The 18,095-nt window shown below is 42.4% G+C and overlaps 1 protein-coding gene across 1 annotated transcript in view; it reads left to right on the top strand.

The window, feature by feature from the left end:
- Positions 1 to 18,095, top strand: part of ETV5 (ETS variant transcription factor 5) — a 57,043-nt gene that overhangs the window by 19,380 nt on the left and 19,568 nt on the right. Inside the window, exons 6-7 of the mRNA XM_060099263.1 lie at positions 8,583 to 8,712; positions 9,601 to 9,888. Coding sequence (XP_059955246.1) covers positions 8,583 to 8,712; positions 9,601 to 9,888 — 418 coding nt within the window. The remainder of the gene's footprint in view (positions 1 to 8,582; positions 8,713 to 9,600; positions 9,889 to 18,095) is intronic.

Here is an 18,095-nt window from a genome sequence, read left to right as displayed (position 1 = left end):
ACTTGTGCCCCTTAACTAAATTTGATAACATTTCAAGTTTTTATTTTTGGAAACTGTCGCCAGGCAGAATCAATGTTAACCATCCATTCAAACGGGCTTGAGCATGTCTCTTATTTGGTTTAGAAATCTAAAAGGCATCTCCTTTTCCAGACACTTTTTTTAAGTGCCAGAACCTGTCCACTTATCTCATCTCCCTTAAACCTCTTTGGTTCCCAGAACAGGGTATTATCTCCTGTCCTTGTCATTTGTTATAGCAATTGCAAAGAATATTGAGATTAGGAATATATTTTATGCTTGAAATGAATTTCTAATCTACTCAGGCCTAAAATAAAGACCTATTTCTGACCCCTTCTAGTAGTATGGTAGAACTTAAAGTAAGCCTCAGCCTGTCTACCCCTTTTTTCTTACTCACTGGCTATCTATGCTTTGTCTCAGAATTTGTCCAAAACAGGCCAGCACTAAGGAAAGGCAGCAGTATGTTGGAAAGTAAGCCTTTTGGTTTTGTTGTGCACAGAACTCAAGGGACACTGCACCTGCTGACTTAAAGCCCTCTGGTCTTTGCCAACTGGGTACCCTGACAAGTTAAGAGTAATCAGGGGAGAAGTGGCCACACCTGCTCCTTCCAGACGGCTTCTGCATTTCTGTTTTGCCAGTGTCATTTTTAAGTTCATATGTCCCTCTGCCCTCTTTCCTTGAGTTCTACTGACAGCCACAGCCAAAGAGCAGTACAGGCAGGTGTCTCGGGCTCCCCCCACCATCATTCTTTTTTTTTTTTTTTGCGGTACGCGGGCCTCTCACTGTTGTGGGCTCTCCCATCGCGGAGCACAGGCTCCGGACGCGCAGGCTCAGCGGCCATGGCTCACGGGCCCAGCCGCTCCACAGCATGTGGGATCTTCCCGGACCATGGCACGAACCCGTGTCCCCTGCATCGGCAGGCGGACTCTCAACCACTGTGCCACCAGGGAAGCACCCCCCACCATCATTCTTGAACTAAACAGTATGTATTCCATACTATGGAGGGAAATGAAGCAGGATGAGTGGCCTGAGAGAGGAGCAATGACCCAAAGCTGGTGGCCCAGGGAGTAGTAAGCTTAGGAATGGACCTTCCCTTTAGGATTATGGCTCTGGAATCCTGAGAAGTCTCTCAGCCATGACTGTACATCCACACCACGTTTGTTCATGAGTGCTGTGAGAGGCTCTGGAGACACGGGCTGGCCACCTGGGACATAGCCTCATGGACGTGCCATTTGGAGGCAGGTGTTGGTGTTCTGGTCAACCTTCCATGTACGGTAAGAAGATCGTGCCTGTCAATCGTGACCAAATAAGGTCCTATCCTGAGGTCATGCCTGCACAGCTGATTTGGGAAAGATGACTCTGTTCCAGATGCAAGTAATGAAACTGAAGAAGGTGGAGAGGAAAACCCCAAAACAAAATCAGAATGGCGGCACCCAACAGAAAGCAGGCAGAGCCTGTGTGTGATGCAGGAGAAGTAGGATGGTCTTAGTCTCTCTCCCGCGCAGACCGCAGTATAACTGACTGGCAATTTCTTTAACACTCAGCGACTACATAAATGCTGTATGTATTCACAACAAAGGCTGTGGTGAATTGAAATTTTGATGATCACGAAACACCAAAGGAAAGGCTTATTGACAAGGTGGTTTTTGTCTTTCTGAAAAAAATTCCTTTTGACTCAAACTGTCGTGCATCATAACATTCAACAAAAGTGTTTTCCTTTGTTTTGATCCTCTGTGCTGTAATAGTGAAGTTCACTGCCAGCACTGGCATGGGGTAGCTGCCTTGGACAGAATCCACAGGCCTGTACTTGTGGGCAGGAAACAGATTTTGTCAGCAGAGGGAATTATTATTTCTCTTGAATAGACTAGTTTGTCTATTTTTTTTCTATTTTGAAACAGTTGGGTTATATCTTTGAAAGACTGCTTCTACACCATCACAGAAGGAAGATTTTCTAAAGTTTGAGAAATCTAGTATTAACTCAGTGATGCTATTTGACCAGGACAGGGCTGTTTTTTTTTTTTTTTTTTTTAATAGGAACAATTGGGGCTTCCCTGGTGGCGCAGTGGTTGAGAGTCCGCCTGCCGATGCAGGGAACACGGGTTCATGCCCCGGTTTGGGAAGATGCCACATGCCGCGGAGCGGCTGGTCCCGTGAGCTATGGCTGCTGGGCCTCTGCATCCGGAGCCTGTGCACTGCAACAGGAGGGGCCACGGCAGTGAGAGGCCCATGTACCGCAAAAAAAAAAAAATAGGAACAATTGAAATAACACATAGCAATCATAAGAGTACAGCTTGATAAATTTTCAAACTATATAAGCCTTTAGATCAAGACCTAGAACTTATCAAACTACAAGGAGACTCCATGTGCCCCCTGAACAGGCACCACCCCCAGACTCAGTAGTAACCTCCATCCTGACTTTAAACACCGTAGATTATTTTTGTTTCCTTTTGAATGTTATTGTAAATGGGCTCATGTAGTGTCTGGCTTTTATTTATGAGCCCGTGTTGTTAAGTGTGATTGTAATTTCTTCATTCTTATTTCTGTGTAGTATTGAAATTTTGTTTGGGATTACATTGAGCCTATACATAAATTTGGGAAGAACTGATATCTTTACAGTATCAACCTTCCAACCTATGAACATAATATATTCTTCTATTTATTGAGAGTTCTTTGATTTTCCTCAGGGTTTTATAGTTTTCAGTTTAGATATCTTGCATATCTTTTATTAGGTGTGTTCCTAGGTATTTGATGTTATCTGTTGCTATTGTAAATGTATTTTTTGAATGTCACATTGTTTTAGTTACTGTGTATATAAATTATTCTTTTTATGTATTGGCCTTGTAGCCAATGATCTTGGTAAATTAGCTTATTGATTATTATACTTTGTGGATTCTTTAATATTTTCTGTGTACCCAACCAGGCCATCTGTGGATAATGAGAGTTATATTTTTCTTTCTGATCTTTTCACCTTTTATTCATTTTTCTTAACTTACTGCATTGGCTAGGATCAGGCTTGATTTTTGATCACTGTGTCAGATAGAAAAATATTCCAAGGAGTTCCCTAGTAAGAAAAGCAACTGTGAAGTTATTAACTTGGTTGATCTGTGAACATCGTATCTAAATTTTAGGTGGTGTTATGGTCGTCTACAAAGCAGCACTTTGTACTTTGTAATGCATGCCCACAGATATGGATTTATATCTTGTCAGCCAGCCACCCTTGTCTTTCCTACCCCTGACAAGCAGAGACTCTCATATATTTGTGCATGGATCTTTAACAGAGTTCTTATAGTCAAATAGGGGTCCAGACAGCTCACTCAAAGTGTTCTTGCCTCAGAGGTGGCATTAAGAGGGAATGTCAAGAAGCAGTTTCAGGAGTGGTGGGGCATTTGGGGTGCGAGATGGTATCCATGGCAACAGTGTGGCATCTGGCTGGTCAGTGACTGGCTGTCAAGATGCCAGGCCTTCCAAAGTGCCTGCAGCTATCTGAATGAGAAGATTTTTTTTTTTTTTTTTTTTTTTTTTTTTTTGCGTTACGCGGGCCTCTCACCATTGTGGCCTCTTCCATTGCAGAGCATAGGCTCTGGACGCGCAGGCTCAGCGGCCATGGCTCACAGGCCCAGCTGCTCCGCGGCATGTGGGATCTTCCCGGACCGGGGCACGAACCCGTGTCCCCTGCATCGGCAGGCGGACTCTCAACCACTGCACCACCAGGGAAGCCCTGAATGAGAAGATTTTGATCAGCAGGATATAGAAGGGAGAATGAGATCTTCTAGATGGAATACTAGGTTGGGAGTCAAGGACTGTAAGAAGTAGAGGCCACTGGAGTCAAGAGATGTTAGTTGCCAGTAGGAGTGAGGCAGGGATCCTGGGTATTTTGGTGGCCTAGAGATGGGGAAGGTGTAAGCCCTTGAGTGGATTCAGGTGTATCAGGTGTGCCTCCAGCTGGCGAGTGCAGAGTAAACATGAGGACATGGACCCTGATAATTGGCAAATAGTATTCCTTCATCTTCTTCTCTGGTGTTGTCTTCTTTCTCGACCTCTTTCTGTATTTCTTTTAATCCCTTTTTTTTTTTTTTTTTTCTTTTTGCGGTATGCGGGCCTCTCACTGTTGTGGCCTCTCCCGTTGCGGAGCACAGGCTCCGGACGCGCAGGCCCAGCGGCCATGGCCCACGGGCCCAGCCGCTCTGCGGCATATGGGATCCTCCCAGACCGGGGCACGAACCCGTATCCCCTGCATCGGCAGGCGGACTCCCAACCACTGCGCCACCAGGGAGGCCCTTAATCCCTTTTTGATGTAGTCTTTTTCTCTCAGATTCCCTCTAGGAAGCAATATGATGGAATGACTAACAACTGTTTAGGACAGTATCCTGATCACTTACAGCTATGAGACAGTGGCAGATTACTTACCTTTTGAGCCTTGATCTTCTCATCTCTAAAATGGAGACAGTGAAAGTAGCTTTCTCACTGGGTTGGGAAGATTGAATAATATAATGTATATAAACAAACTGGCCAAAGCCAGTGATAGGGGGTCTGTCTGGCTGCCTCTCTCTTGGTCTACCTGGTTCTTTTCCAGAGGTGTTAGTTCTTATCCATTGTTCCTTTGTTCTACAGCACTTTCTCTCAACCAGATGTAATGTGGTATTTTTGTTGTTTTTATTGAAAACAAAGTCTGTGTCCTCTATTTTTGATGTACAAAGTGGGTGAGTGCAGTATCTCCCATTCCTGTCAATGTGGTAGATCACTGAAATGACAGTGGGGGGCTCTTGCCTCCTTTCCCCTCCAATATCAGAAGCTCCAAGACCTTGAGCAATTCCTTTAACTCCTCTGGGCCTCAGGGTCCTTATCTATAAATGTAAGGGCCTGAATTAAGTGGATCGTGAGGCCCCAGTCCAACTCTAATTACATCTGTGGGAAGATGCTGAAAGTCAGACCTCTCACTAAATTATGCATGCCCTGAAGAAATGACTGCCATGTCTGTTTTGTTTACCGTCATATCCCCAACACCTTCAGGATGCCTGACCCATGGAAGACGTTCAATGAATGAATGATTGGATGAATGAATGAAAGAAATTTTTACAACAAGGAAGGCGGCCCACGTTTGCCAGGAATTGTTCTCAGGGCACTGTTGGCTTCATGGGCCCATCTTCTATAACTGAGCTTAAACTCAAATTTTCTAATTGTAGAAAATGTTTATCAACTCAAATAGTCAAGTAGCATCTCTTTTCAAACTTCCTAAGGAGTTCATGCTCCTCTTTTAATTGCAATTCATTGCCGTGCTTTATAGTCCTCAGTCTCTGTCAGCGTTTAGTAAGTTGCCCATGCGAAGGTGAATACTCTGTTTTTGAAAGCACAGTGTATAATTACACAAAATCATAGCACCATCTGCAAGGTGCTGTGCCATTTTATTTATTTCTGAAGGCAGCATCACATATCTCATTTTACAAAGAGGGAACGGGCTGAAAGCAAGGAGCATTCCTTGGACTTCTAAGTTCCTGCTTAAAATACACGACTAGGGCTTCCCTGGTGGCGCAGTGGTTGAGAGTCCGCCTGCTGATGCGGGGGACACGGGTTCGTGCCCCGGTCCGGGAAGATCCCACATGCCGCGGAGCGGCTGGGCCCGTGAGCCATGGCCTCTGAGCCTGCGCGTCCAGAGCCTGTGCTCTGCAATGGGAGAGGCCACAACAGTGAGAGGCCCGCGTAACCGAAAATAAATAAATAAATAAATAAATAAATAAATAAATAAATAAATACACGACTAGCTCTGAGTAGTGCATACCACCGTCAGGCTCCTTCATACGTCCTCTGGCCCAGCAGTCCCTTTGGAGACCAAGCCTTCGTCGTAACCCCTCACAGGGCCCCTACTGGCTTTCCTGTCAGTGATCTGTGAAACTTCCAATTCTCGCTCCTGCTCTGTACCACTCTCCTCTCCCTCCTTCGAATGGTTGATTCCTGAGGGAAAGAATACTTATGACTAACATCGTGTCTAGCCTTGAAGGGTAAATGTGGTCCCTGCCTTCAAGGTTAAGAATTCATTGGAAATATAACCCATTCAATCACTTATTATTGTAGTTGATTCAGGCTGCTATGGTACCACAGCCTGGGGAGCTAACAAACAACAGAAATTTATTTCTCACTGTTCTGGAGGCTGGAAGTTTGAGATCATGATGCCAGCATGGTTGGGTGAGGGCTCCCCTCCAGGTCACAGACTTGTGTCGTCAGATAGCTGCGCCCTTGTGACCTAATCACCTCCAAAAGGCCCTCCCCCTAATATCACATAGGGCATTAGGATTTCAACATGAATTTTGGGGATCACAAACATTCAGACCGTAGCACTCATCAGCTATTTCTTGAACTCCTCCTTTGGTTAGAGAACATAAGATTCCAGGTATAGGACAGTTTGGTGTGGTGGAAGATACTGTACAATCAAGAGCCAAAATGGTATAGTACACACTAAGAATACTGTGTAGATTTGAGGGAATCAGGACATCCAGTTAGCCAAAAGCTTAGATTCTCTTTCAAAATGGGTATATACTATTCCTGAAGACATTACGAAAGTTTGTTTTCTGGAAAACTTTGGTTTACCCTCTGGTGTTAGTCCTGTCAGCAGAGCTGGTAACTTTTATAACAATATTGTGAAAACGTCAAAACATTTCTAAAACCTGAAGTGAGAAAATTGAATAATGCCATAACTTGTTTACTCTCCAAACTTCGGTAAAACAGTGATTATAAATGATTTTCTTTAGATAAGTACTTTCCAGGACATGTAACTTCTGTTTACGCTGGGGCATCATCACCTTCCCTCATTACCTTGCCAAAACTTTTATGGCAGAAGACTGGTAAGAGGAGAAGCAATGACACGGGGGCAGTGCCGAGAACCACCAGAGCATCCACTGCGTTGGAGAAATGGTTTTCTGTGTCGAGTCGTCGATTCTCCCTTCTCGTTTACTAACAACATTCTAACAACAACAAGCTTAGCCGTTTTCTGTGTCTGAATGTCTGAAAACATTTGATAGCAATTGAGGGTTGGCTGCCATGATGTCACCATCAAAAAATCACAAGAGAGACTCTAATGACTTCTAAATATAATCTGCCAGTTCTGAACTTATTTTGCGTGTTCGGGAAAAGCAGTTGGCATTATGTAGGAAAGGAATAATGAAAACCTGCCCTTGCCAGTCAGTCCCTGGCAGGACTTTGCTTTATAAACTTGTCATCTGTGATCTAGTCCTCAGTCTCATTTGTTCACTTCTGAGTCCAGAATTCAGGGGTTGGAGGAGGCACCTGAGAAACCAGTTGGTGGGAAGATTGTTCAGTCTTACCAGACAGGAAAGGGATGATCCTTTAGCTAATTCTCCCTAATAGAATCACTAAGAAAACCAAGCTCCTGGAAGATGGCTTAGAAGTAAAGATTGAGTGGAACAGAAAACTTTAGTGGGTCACCAGAGCACTAAGCTCTGTTAGCTATTTAATGAGAATTTGGATCCAGTGGAGAACAGCTGGCAGGAAAGCTTAACTCATTCCCCTCCCTCTCCTTCCCAGATGCTGGACAGAGAGTAGCAATTCTAGCCCCTAGCTAGAAGACAACCCTTACGATGCAGCATCTTTAGAGTTTGCCCTTCTACTTTGGGTAAAACGCCCTCTCTGAAATGAGTTAGCTCCTAGATACGGCAGAAAAGACAAAACTGGTTGGGTTTTGCCACTGCATGTGAATCACCTTGGTTTGAAAAACTCACTCCTCTGCCCTCTCAGAATCACGTATGGAATGTGCAGTCGACTTCTAAACATAAAGCAACAGCTCTGTATGCTATCAATTTAGGAAAAGTAATTGGCACCATCTGTGAAAGGATTGGTTATGAGAGCCTGCCCTTTGTGGCCAGGTACTAGGAGAGGCATGGAGCCGACACGAGCACAGAGGTTTCCAGGCCTCCTTCCTGTATGCAGTTAACCTCTCCTCGGTTGTGGTTTGGTCCATCATTGTATTCCTTTGCTTTTAAAAATTTTGAAATGCCCCTAAAATTGAGTATCTCTTACTCAGAGCTAATATTGAGTTGCTTGAGGAAGGACTTTGAAAAATCATGTATTTTCTTTAAAGTCATATATTTAATTCGTATATATGCCTCTGTATTTTGCCACAGGAATTTTAAGACTTTGATAAGCTAATGTGTAATGTCTACCAGTATATTTTTGGTGTTGTTTTGTCCTTTTCAGAAACAAAATTGTTCTTATCTGCAGTCCTTGCTATTCTATCACACCTGCATTTTTCTTGAAGAACCATCACCTACAGGATCTTTAAGGGCCTCAGAGCTGCTAGGAAGCAGACCCAACACCAAAGAAGTTTGGTGAAAACAGACTTGGCTAATGTAAAGTGTCAGATGATGATTTCTGACTTTAAAGAACATTTCATTGGTTTTAGATGGTAGGCTCTGTGTTAAGGGTTGGGCTTTCTCTGGCATGTGATTTGACACGAGTTCCAAGAACAATCAGCTAGTATAGGGTTTGCATAAGGAAGCATTGTGCTCCCTGTTAATCAGCTGTCCTCTGTTCCTCCCTCATCCCTCTTCTGATTTTAGTGGTGCTTCATGCCCCACCTCCAACCAAGATCAAACGGGAGCTGCACAGCCCCTCCTCTGAGCTGTCGTCCTGTAGCCATGAACAGGCTCTCGGTGCTAATTATGGAGAAAAGTGCCTCTACAACTATTGGTAAGTGGAGCCAGAGGAAGGCTGGCCAGGAAGTGGCCGGCATGCTGATTGCTTACAGTATTATTCAGCAGATGCTCAGTGTAGCACACCCCATCTTTCGTGGCAGTGTAATGATCCTCTAGGTGTAGCCAGTCCAAATGCGGCTTTGTCTGCACGTAAAATGCAAAACTGTTAAATCGGCTCTCCGGGGGGACTGAGTTCATGGGGTACTGAGCCCTCCTAAGGGAAAGAACCTTGAATGCTGGGATATTTGATCTGTGGCTTCGAGGGAGGGAATATATGCTTCTTCATGTCTATCATATGTTAATGTGAACTTTAAGCACCAAAGAAGTAATCTTCAAATCAGAATATATGAAAAAGTCCCCATGCTTGTGCCCTTTACTTAAGACTACCCAGGCCCCAGGAATGAAGCTTTAATTTTAAATCATTCTTTGCTCTGGAAGATAAACACAGACCTGCCTGAAGGGGGGAGGAGAAGAGTTGTTAAGTGATGTTACAGCAGAAATTTATCCTCAATAAAGGTTCTAATTCCTGGGAACCCTGGAATTCTTGGAGGGGGCTGGAAAACTCCTCCCAAGGCATACTTTCTCCCCTCATCTATCCATCCCTGCCCATGCATACATGGAGAATTCTTTTAGAAAAGGGGAAAAAGGAAACCGGAAGCAGAGGCTAAAATTATCTTTGAGAAGAATCACTAGAAGTGTTAAAGTCCCTGTGACGCAGTGTGTTTGTCACTTTTCAGAGGTACAAATATTCCCTCGGGCTGCCAGCAATTTAACTATGTTAATGCTGTCATTTCCTGGCAACCACGGGCTGCAGGCTGGACCTGGTGACCATGCTAATGGCTTCATTGCAGCTAAATGGTTCCTTCTCTTTTTCTGTTTACAGTGCCTATGATAGGAAGCCTCCCTCTGGGTTCAAGCCATTAACCCCTCCTACCACCCCCCTGTCGCCTACCCATCAGAATTCCCTATTTCCCCCGCCTCAGGCAACTCTGCCCACCTCGGCACATGCCCCTGCAGCTGGCCCAGTACCAGGTGTGGGCCCCACCCCCAGCCCTCATTCACTTCCAGAACCTGGACCACAGCAGCAAACCTTTGCGGTCCCCCGGCCGCCACATCAGCCCCTGCAGATGCCAAAGATGATGCCTGAAAACCAGTATCCATCAGAACAGAGGTGGGTGCATATCTGGGCTTCCTTTACTGCCTCCTTCCCCCTCTCCTTTACCTCCCAGGGAGAGGGGAAGCAGTTAGTCATATTTACCAGGTACCTATAAAGTTCTCATTCCATTGAGGCATCTTGTGAGGTAAGACTACTAATAATATGAATAGGACCTGTTTATATATCACCCTGTACCTGAGGTACTGCAGATGGGTTATAGACATTACAACATCTTTGTGAAGTAGGTAGGGGAGAGGTAGCTGGTACTCTCCCCATTGCAGAGGCAGAGGAAGAGGGGCCTGCTCAGGATGCACAGTCCGTTGACCATGGCTCCTCATTGGATGCTGCCTGCTAGAATTGCACTTTGGTTTATGCTACCCATAAATACTTTATTACCATTTTACTTATATATTAGGGAAGATTGCTGAGTTATAGGAGATATTATTACTCATTAGATTTTTACCACATTTTTACAGTAGGGGATTACCCAAGGACCTTATTTAATAATTTTTCACTTTTGAGATAGAGATCTTGACTTCACTCCAGGTAGTTCTACATTCTTAATAAGGAAGTTGAGGCATCAGGAATAACTTGTCCGAAGACATTCATTCTCAGAAAAACTAAGATGTAAAAGGAATCTACTCTGCAAACACCAAACTTAACCTCTTAGGTCCCAGCCTTCAAAGTCCATTATCTGCAGTATTCTAGAACTTTGGATGCTTGTCACCTTCCTTTATACAGGATATTCTGCAGACCTGTCTTTTTTTTATTTCAAGTCCCTCTGGGATGAGGAGATAACATAGCGGGTAGTTGTCTGTGGTTACCAAGGGCTGCCAGGTGGTGACCGTTGTTTGCCCTTTCTGTCTTTCTTGCTCTGCATAGGTGGGTGTGGGGGAGGAGGACAGGAGAGGAAGGATGTATGAGTGTTTCTTCCCCTGGCCTGGTCCAACCCAGATGCCTGCTGGTATTTAATTGGAGGTCACTTTATTTCTAGATGAAATGCAGAAAAGTAAGCACTCTTGTCTGGTTCCAATTCCCTTCCCCCTTTGCTGTGAAAGTCACTATAAAGAACTATATAACTTGTTTGGTTAGTGTTTGTTCACCTGCTGAAGCCAGGGGCCCACAAAGGCCAATGATATAGGGGGCCTGAGGGGAGAGTGTTGACTGGGGGCTGGCTCAGTGGTGGGCCTTGGTTTCCACAGGGAGCTCATCTGAAGGAGACAGATACCACGAAGCTTTTGCTAGTTCTTGCCTTGTATTAATAGTCTTATAGTTTTTCAAAATTTGGAAATTTGGATTTTTATGTAGAAATTCCAGGTTTGTTTGAGGTTTTTTTGTTTTGTTTTGTTTTGTTTTAAGCTGGCAACTAATTCAAACTTAAAACAGCAGTAACACTTTGCAGACTAAACAAAACCTCGCTGTGGGCAGAATCACCCTCAGGCCTGCAAGCTTGTGAACTTGAGCCTGGATGCCATTTTTATTTCAATAATTTTTCTGGTTTTATGTTTTTAAACAGTATCTTTCTGATTTTCTGCAGGGATTATTAATTGAAGAGGAGGGTTGGGGTGGGGTATATGTTTGGTATTTGAAATAATTAGCAAACTTTATATTTATTACACCATATAGAAAGGAAAATTACTTCGTGTTCAGTCTGTTTTATTTCTATTTCCTCCTAATCTCTGTTTCTTATCCAGGGGCCTGTGTAAATAGATAGTGTCAATGGCTAACTAAATTGAGGGAGAAATCCCCTAGTTCTGCTGTGATTATTCATCCCCTTGCAGCCCTGGCAGACAGGAAGCCTTAGTCTCAGTGATGAAGTAGGTTTGCCTCCTCCCAAAAGGAGGACATTTGATCCCTGAGATTTGAGTGTCTGTCCTCAGGTGTCCAAAGGCAGGAGCCAGAAAGTAGGTATTTCTTATGGGGGGTGATTCCTCCCTGAAATCTGCTTGTCCACCTTGCACTCACTTCACCTTACCCTCTGCCTTTAGGAATGGTGGGTCTGAAATAAAAAGACCTCACACACACGAGAGTGATAGAGATCCTTGAGAGAATTGGGGCTGAGGGCAGGCGCCTGGAGAGGTAAAATACAAGCAAGACTGGGTGCTTAGGCTTCTACCCCAGACCACTATAGTCTCCAAGCTGAGGAGTCCCCATGGGGGGCTATTAATAATGCAGATTTCTTGCTGTACCCCAGAGATGGAGTTGTGGTTCTGGGGCAGGACCTGGAAATATTGTCACATTTTGGGACATCATGGTGCCACCCTCTCTTCTACCCCCACGCCTACTCCAACCCATCTTTTTAAGCAGCAAGTACCCAATACTCTGAGTTTTGTTCTTATTGCCCTTGTCTGTTATTAATGAGATTTGATATCTGTGTGATGCAGAATACATCAAAAACATGACAACTGATTTTGAATGTAGATACTGGATAGCGCACAGAAAATGAGACAAACTAAAATCCCTAGTCTGATTTTGTAAAAGTAATAGGAATTGTAGTCATGTATGATTACAGGCTTAATAATTACATATTCAATAACTTATGCCTTCCTGAAAGTGGGGCAGATTACTTTAGTTTGTAACTGTAGCTTGTTCTTTGCAGACTTGTAATTTAAATTAGAGGGAATATTGCTTCAAAACTAACCCCATAACAAAAATGTGATATTTTGCAGGATAGAAGGAAATATAGTCTTATTTGAGCTTTTCTTTTTTTTAACAGCTCTGTAACCAAGGCAGAGTAAAAAAAAAAAAAAAACCCATTTTACAGATAAGGAAAAAAAAATCAGACCTCAGAGCATCTAAAGGACTTCCTAAAGGTCACATAGCCAAATACAGGGTCCTACATTTAGAAGCCAAAACATTAACATATAAGTACACCATTTTGGTTATGCTTGCAGGAGGGAGGCTGCTAACAATCTACTGAAAGCTGAGTAAGGGACCTTGAGAAATCCATTTCGACCTTGAATTTTATCCATCTCTTTATCTCCTAAACTACCAGAACTTTATCCATCTCTTAAACTACAAAATCCTAGTTAATTCCCACATCACTTATCTAAGTCCACATTGTAACACCTATATTTTCTGTTTTGCTCACAGAGTGCCTTATTTCTTCAGTTGAATAGAGCAAACTCTTTCAGGTTTAAAAATCATGGCTTAGACCCCTTTCTTTAGACCACATTTAGCTCAGTATCTTGTCTTCAATGTTTATTGATAGCGATTGTTTGCTAAGATTATACTTTAAACAAGTAAAATATAATCCAGTCAAGAGTACATTCTTAATGTTTTGTATAATCTCAGTATATAATTCTTTACAACTCAAAATTCGTTTTTGGAAGATAAATACTGTGTTTGAAAGCCGTGATTTATGTTCGTTATTTCCTCCCCTCAAGGAGGAAGAAAAAAAAAAAACATGTAATTTGGCATGTTCAGACATGTTCCATTTATCCTTAAAGAGCAGCTGCTCCTTGAAAAGGAGAAGTGCTTCTCATGCAGCTTTTCCACTCTCACAGGAGTTTTCACTGTGCTGTTTACGATGTTTACATGTGCTGGGTGGAGGAACTTAGAAAATATTCCTATGTTATGCCCATAGTCCTGGCCAGATATGTTTTCATCTTTACTATTCCATTTGTCATTCCATCTCGAGTCCCCACAATTCATCTGAAGAGGCTCCACTAAGAAAAGCATCATCTAAGAATTTTGGAATACACCGCTGTCGCACTAACGTGGCATCAAGAAGCAAAAACTCAAGAAAAGACAAAATTTAAGGAGATACCCCTGATGGTGGAAAAATCCTCTGCTTCTTGATGCTTCCTAAGGGCATCAGTATCACAATAGGCTATCACACTGAAATCGATAGTCAGAACCGAGTCCCCAGAGTCATCAAGAAAGGGTCTGTTGTGTGCCACACAATCTAAAGGAGTGAATGGCCTGGTTGAGAAGGTTCCCTCAGTGGTTATGATCGAAACTTCAGAGCTTAAAGGATGAGCCTACGTTTTCTAGAATTGTGATTTAATAGAAAACTATTTATTCCCTAAAGATGCTAGATTAAGAGGTGTAATATATGCAAGGTTTTCTCTTGCTTCTACTTCCTCTCTTAAAGTCCATCCCTAATAAATTGCTGTTTATTTTTGTCCTTCGTATTTTGTAGTTTTTAGAGAGGGAAGAACTTGACAGTCACACTTGTAGCCTGTCTGACGCATGCCTCTCCATGCACTCCTATTAACAGCGTGTTATGTGTGGCAGCACAAATTCACTTTAGGATCCAAAACTGAGTTTCATAGATGCTTAATGGAACCTTCTTGGACGGACTGAATAATGTACTTCTAAATGGTTCGAGTATGGGGTTTTTTTTTTGGTTCTGAATCTTAAAAGGGCTTGTTTTCTGCATTTCCCCATGTTTACTATAGGTTTTTTTGGGGGGTGGGGGGTTGTTTTTGGTTTTGTTTTTTCTTTTTTACCTTTTATCAAGCTAAAGGAAATTTCCTTCTTTCCCTAGTGTACTGACATTTTTTAATATGACTACATACTGAGTCTTATCAAACACGTCTGCCTCTATTGAGAGGATCAAACAAATTTTCTCCTTTAATTTTTCAGTGTTATGAATTACATTGAGTTTTATGAAGCCAACCTCATATACTTGTGATAAGGCAAAATTATTTGTTATGTATTATCATTTATACATTGCTGGGCTAGGTTTTCCAGTATATATTTAGGACTTCTGCATTTGTATTTATGATTGAGAATAATGTATACTTTCCCTTTCTTATATTGTCTTTGTTGGGTTTTAGCATTGAGGTTACACTCACCAAATGAGTAGAGGTATTCTCCTTTCTACATATTCCAGAATAGCTTGTGTGAATTTGGGGTTTTTCATTCCTTGAATTTTTGGAAGAATTTACCAGTAAAACCATTTGGGCCTGATGTTTTCTTTGTGGGAAGATTTTTAAATTACTGGTTGCTTCAGTGTCTTCACCTTTTATGGTCTTGCTCTGGGGATTCCTATTTAATTGAGTGAATTTAATAAATTATTTTTCTAGGAATTTTTCTGTTTTACAGGTTGTAAAATTAATTGTCATAAAGCTGTTCGTAATGTCCTTTTAACAACCTCTATAGCATCTGTTTATCCATTTTTCATTTTTGATACTATTTATCTAGACCTTCTTAGTCTTAGCAGATTATATCACTCATCTTTTCAACAAATCAACTCTGGCTTTGCTCGTTCTTTCTATTAGATGTTTTCTATTTCATTGATTTCTGCTCCTACTAAAATGTTTTACTCTATTTTCTTTGCTTATTCTGTTTTTTCTAACTTCTTTGGTTGGATGATTTGCTCATTATTTTTTTTAGCTTTCTTTCTTTATACTATAACCATATAACCAAATAAAGGTTCTCCTAAGGCTGGGGTGACCATACATTCAGTTTTTCCTGGGTCACTTATGGTTTATGAAAGTAATTGCTAACAGCTTTCCTTTTCACTCCTCCAAATATCATGGTTGGGACAATCAATTATTTGATCTCCCTTCCCAAGTCCTGCTTTAGCTGTATCCCACAGGTTCTGATTTGTGGTATTTAAAAAATTCAGTTCCAAGTGTTTTCTATTATTTCTTCAATCCTGGAGTTCTTAAAATATATATTTCTTGATTTCCAAACATATGGGAGTTTTCTAGCTTCCTGGACTATATGACTGTTATTTAAATGTCATCAAGAGGGTATTTAAAAACAATTATAGAAACAATTGTACAAATAGTATAGGCCAATGGCTCTGGAGTTGGACAGACTAACAGCCTAAGATTGAAGCCCAGCTCTGCTACTTCCTATCTAAGAATTTTGGAATACACTGCTCTCTCACTTACATCTCTCCTATCTATGTGACCTCAGGCAGGCATTTAACTTTTCTAAGCTTTGGTTTCTTCATCTGAAAATGGGAGAATACTAGATCATTGGGTGAATTAGATGAAGTCACATTGGCACAGGGAAAGTACTCAATAAATGTTTCCATGACAATTTTATTTCAAAAATCACTTCTATGGGGCTTCCCTGGTGGCGCAGTGGTTGAGAGTCTGCCTGCCGGTGCAGGGGACCATGGGTTCGTGCCCCAGTCTGGGAAGATCCCACATGCCGCGGAGCGGCTGGGCCTGTGAGCCATGGCCGCTGAGCCTGCGCGTCCGGAGCCTGTGCTCCGCAACGGGAGAGGCCACAGCAGTGAGAGGCCCGCATACTGCAAAAAAAAAAAAAAAAAAAAAAAAATCACTTTTATGTTCCATAAAGAAAACTATCCTAAAGGAATCTTTCTTAAATGATGTAGATACTACAACAGAAACTTTAGTTGGTTCACTGTTTAATGTTAAGTTTTAAAAATGTAAAGCTCCCTGTATCCCTAAATCTTTTCATCATTAGACTTACTAATGTTGTACATGTAAAACTAATACTTTCACCATCTAATCTCCTGGTAACATCTTGTATTTACATCACCTTTTTTCTTCCATGTTAGATCTTGAGAAATCAGATAAATACCTAGGCCTTTAAAGGACATATGTTGTTCGTCATCTCTTTATGTTTTACCATAGTTTAGATAGGCCAATTTGAGTTTAGGCCAATATGAGTTTAAGCAATGCCAACAGGCCTCACAGAGTCCTGAGAGCTGTTTCAGAGTTCTTTGGTGGGCTTTTTAAGGACAATGTGTGGGTTTTGTTTTGCAGCAGTGCCTGGCTCTGGGTATATGTCTAGGAAAATCAATATTATGTGAAGTTAGGTGGTACGTTACCACCCGGAATAAAAGTCAGTATTCTCTTTCTGAGACAGGAGACTGAGTAGGCAGCTAGGAGACTCTTATTTTGTGTGGAGGAAAGTCTTCTCCCAGTTCCTTAAGATCTTCCCTTACATTTGCATACCTGCTGAATTTAGCTTACTGTAGGGGTCAGGGTGGCATGGGGAGTTGATGGTGACATTTGAAGGTAACATAAAATCAAAAACTCAGCAGCGAGCATGCTGGGCCCTGTCTCACACAGTATCTTATGTAATCTTTACGACAGATCTTTGGGACAAGTAACCCGACTGTCCTTATTTTCCTGATGAGGAAACTGAGGCTCAGAGCATTTACATAACTAACCCAAGGTCAAACAGCTAGTAAGGGGTAGAGATTGGATTTCAGCCCAATGTGTTCTGACTTCGCAGCCAGAGCCTCTCACCCAGCTATGCTGCTTCTCTGTTTTCTATCTTCTCTTAGCTTTAACGGAAATATTAAGCACGTGGTGGTGGTTTCTTAGCCAATTTTCTGTATCATCTCTCGGCTAGCCTCTGAACTGTCACTCTGCTTCACCTGGCACCCATAGCCAGCCACTGTGTAGCCTTCGTTGAATCCACACTTTTCTCCTTTTTTCTCTAAGGATTGTGTTTACTCTATGTGTTGGCAGCAGAAGCCGAAAAGGAAATGCAGAAAAAGCATCTAACGGTTTTCATAATGTAAACCAAATGTTGGTAGCGTGGGTGAGCTCTTGGGAGGAAAGGCGCTATATAAATCTGACAAATAAATAAATAACTGATTCTTTAAATAAACTGGCACTGAAAAAAGCCTTAATCTGTAACCTATTGAATTTAGGCTTGCTCAGTAGCCAGAAGTCTCCTTTTGCTCACCAACTGTGAGCTCACTATGGCCTGAAATCTGTTGTGATCACGGGGTGAGGGGGTGGTGGAAGGGGGGAGTGGTTATCAGGAGGAAGAAAGAGGTCTGTTAGGAACCAAGCCACCCCTCCATTGAAAATGATTGCCTGCCTCAGTAAACAAGAGGCATCTCTGTCATAGCTGTGCTATGTATACAACACATTCTTAGATACTTCAGAAGGATTGCAGAAAGGGGAAGGAGGTTCAAATGAAGGTCAGTGAGTAAAGTTCACAGAATGTATCTGAGGACAAGAACGGAATTACTTTACTAATCTCTGCAAATAAAAGCCATTATCGGCAGCAAGCTCTGAGAGAATCTTTCTTCCAAATATGTTGGTTTTGTGACCTACCCTTAAGCTCCCCTTTGCCACTCCCACTCCCTCAAAACAAACTAGGACAAAACAATCCCAGTTATAGAATCTGTTCTGCAGATCCCAGGCCTGTAAGCTTCATGCATCCTTAAAGTTATGCTGGGGCGGGAGGGGATGAGGGTTGCTGGCTGGTGCCCACCTGGAAGTACCTTGTCCTGAGGGGGCCATAGCAGGCCAACTCTAGAGTTTCATTCT

Source organism: Mesoplodon densirostris, chromosome 5 (genome assembly GCF_025265405.1).
Source record: "Mesoplodon densirostris isolate mMesDen1 chromosome 5, mMesDen1 primary haplotype, whole genome shotgun sequence".
NCBI classification, from domain to species: Eukaryota; Metazoa; Chordata; class Mammalia; order Artiodactyla; family Ziphiidae; genus Mesoplodon; species Mesoplodon densirostris.
Note: the sequence above shows the minus strand (reverse complement) of the source record. Positions and strands in the feature narration are given on the sequence as shown.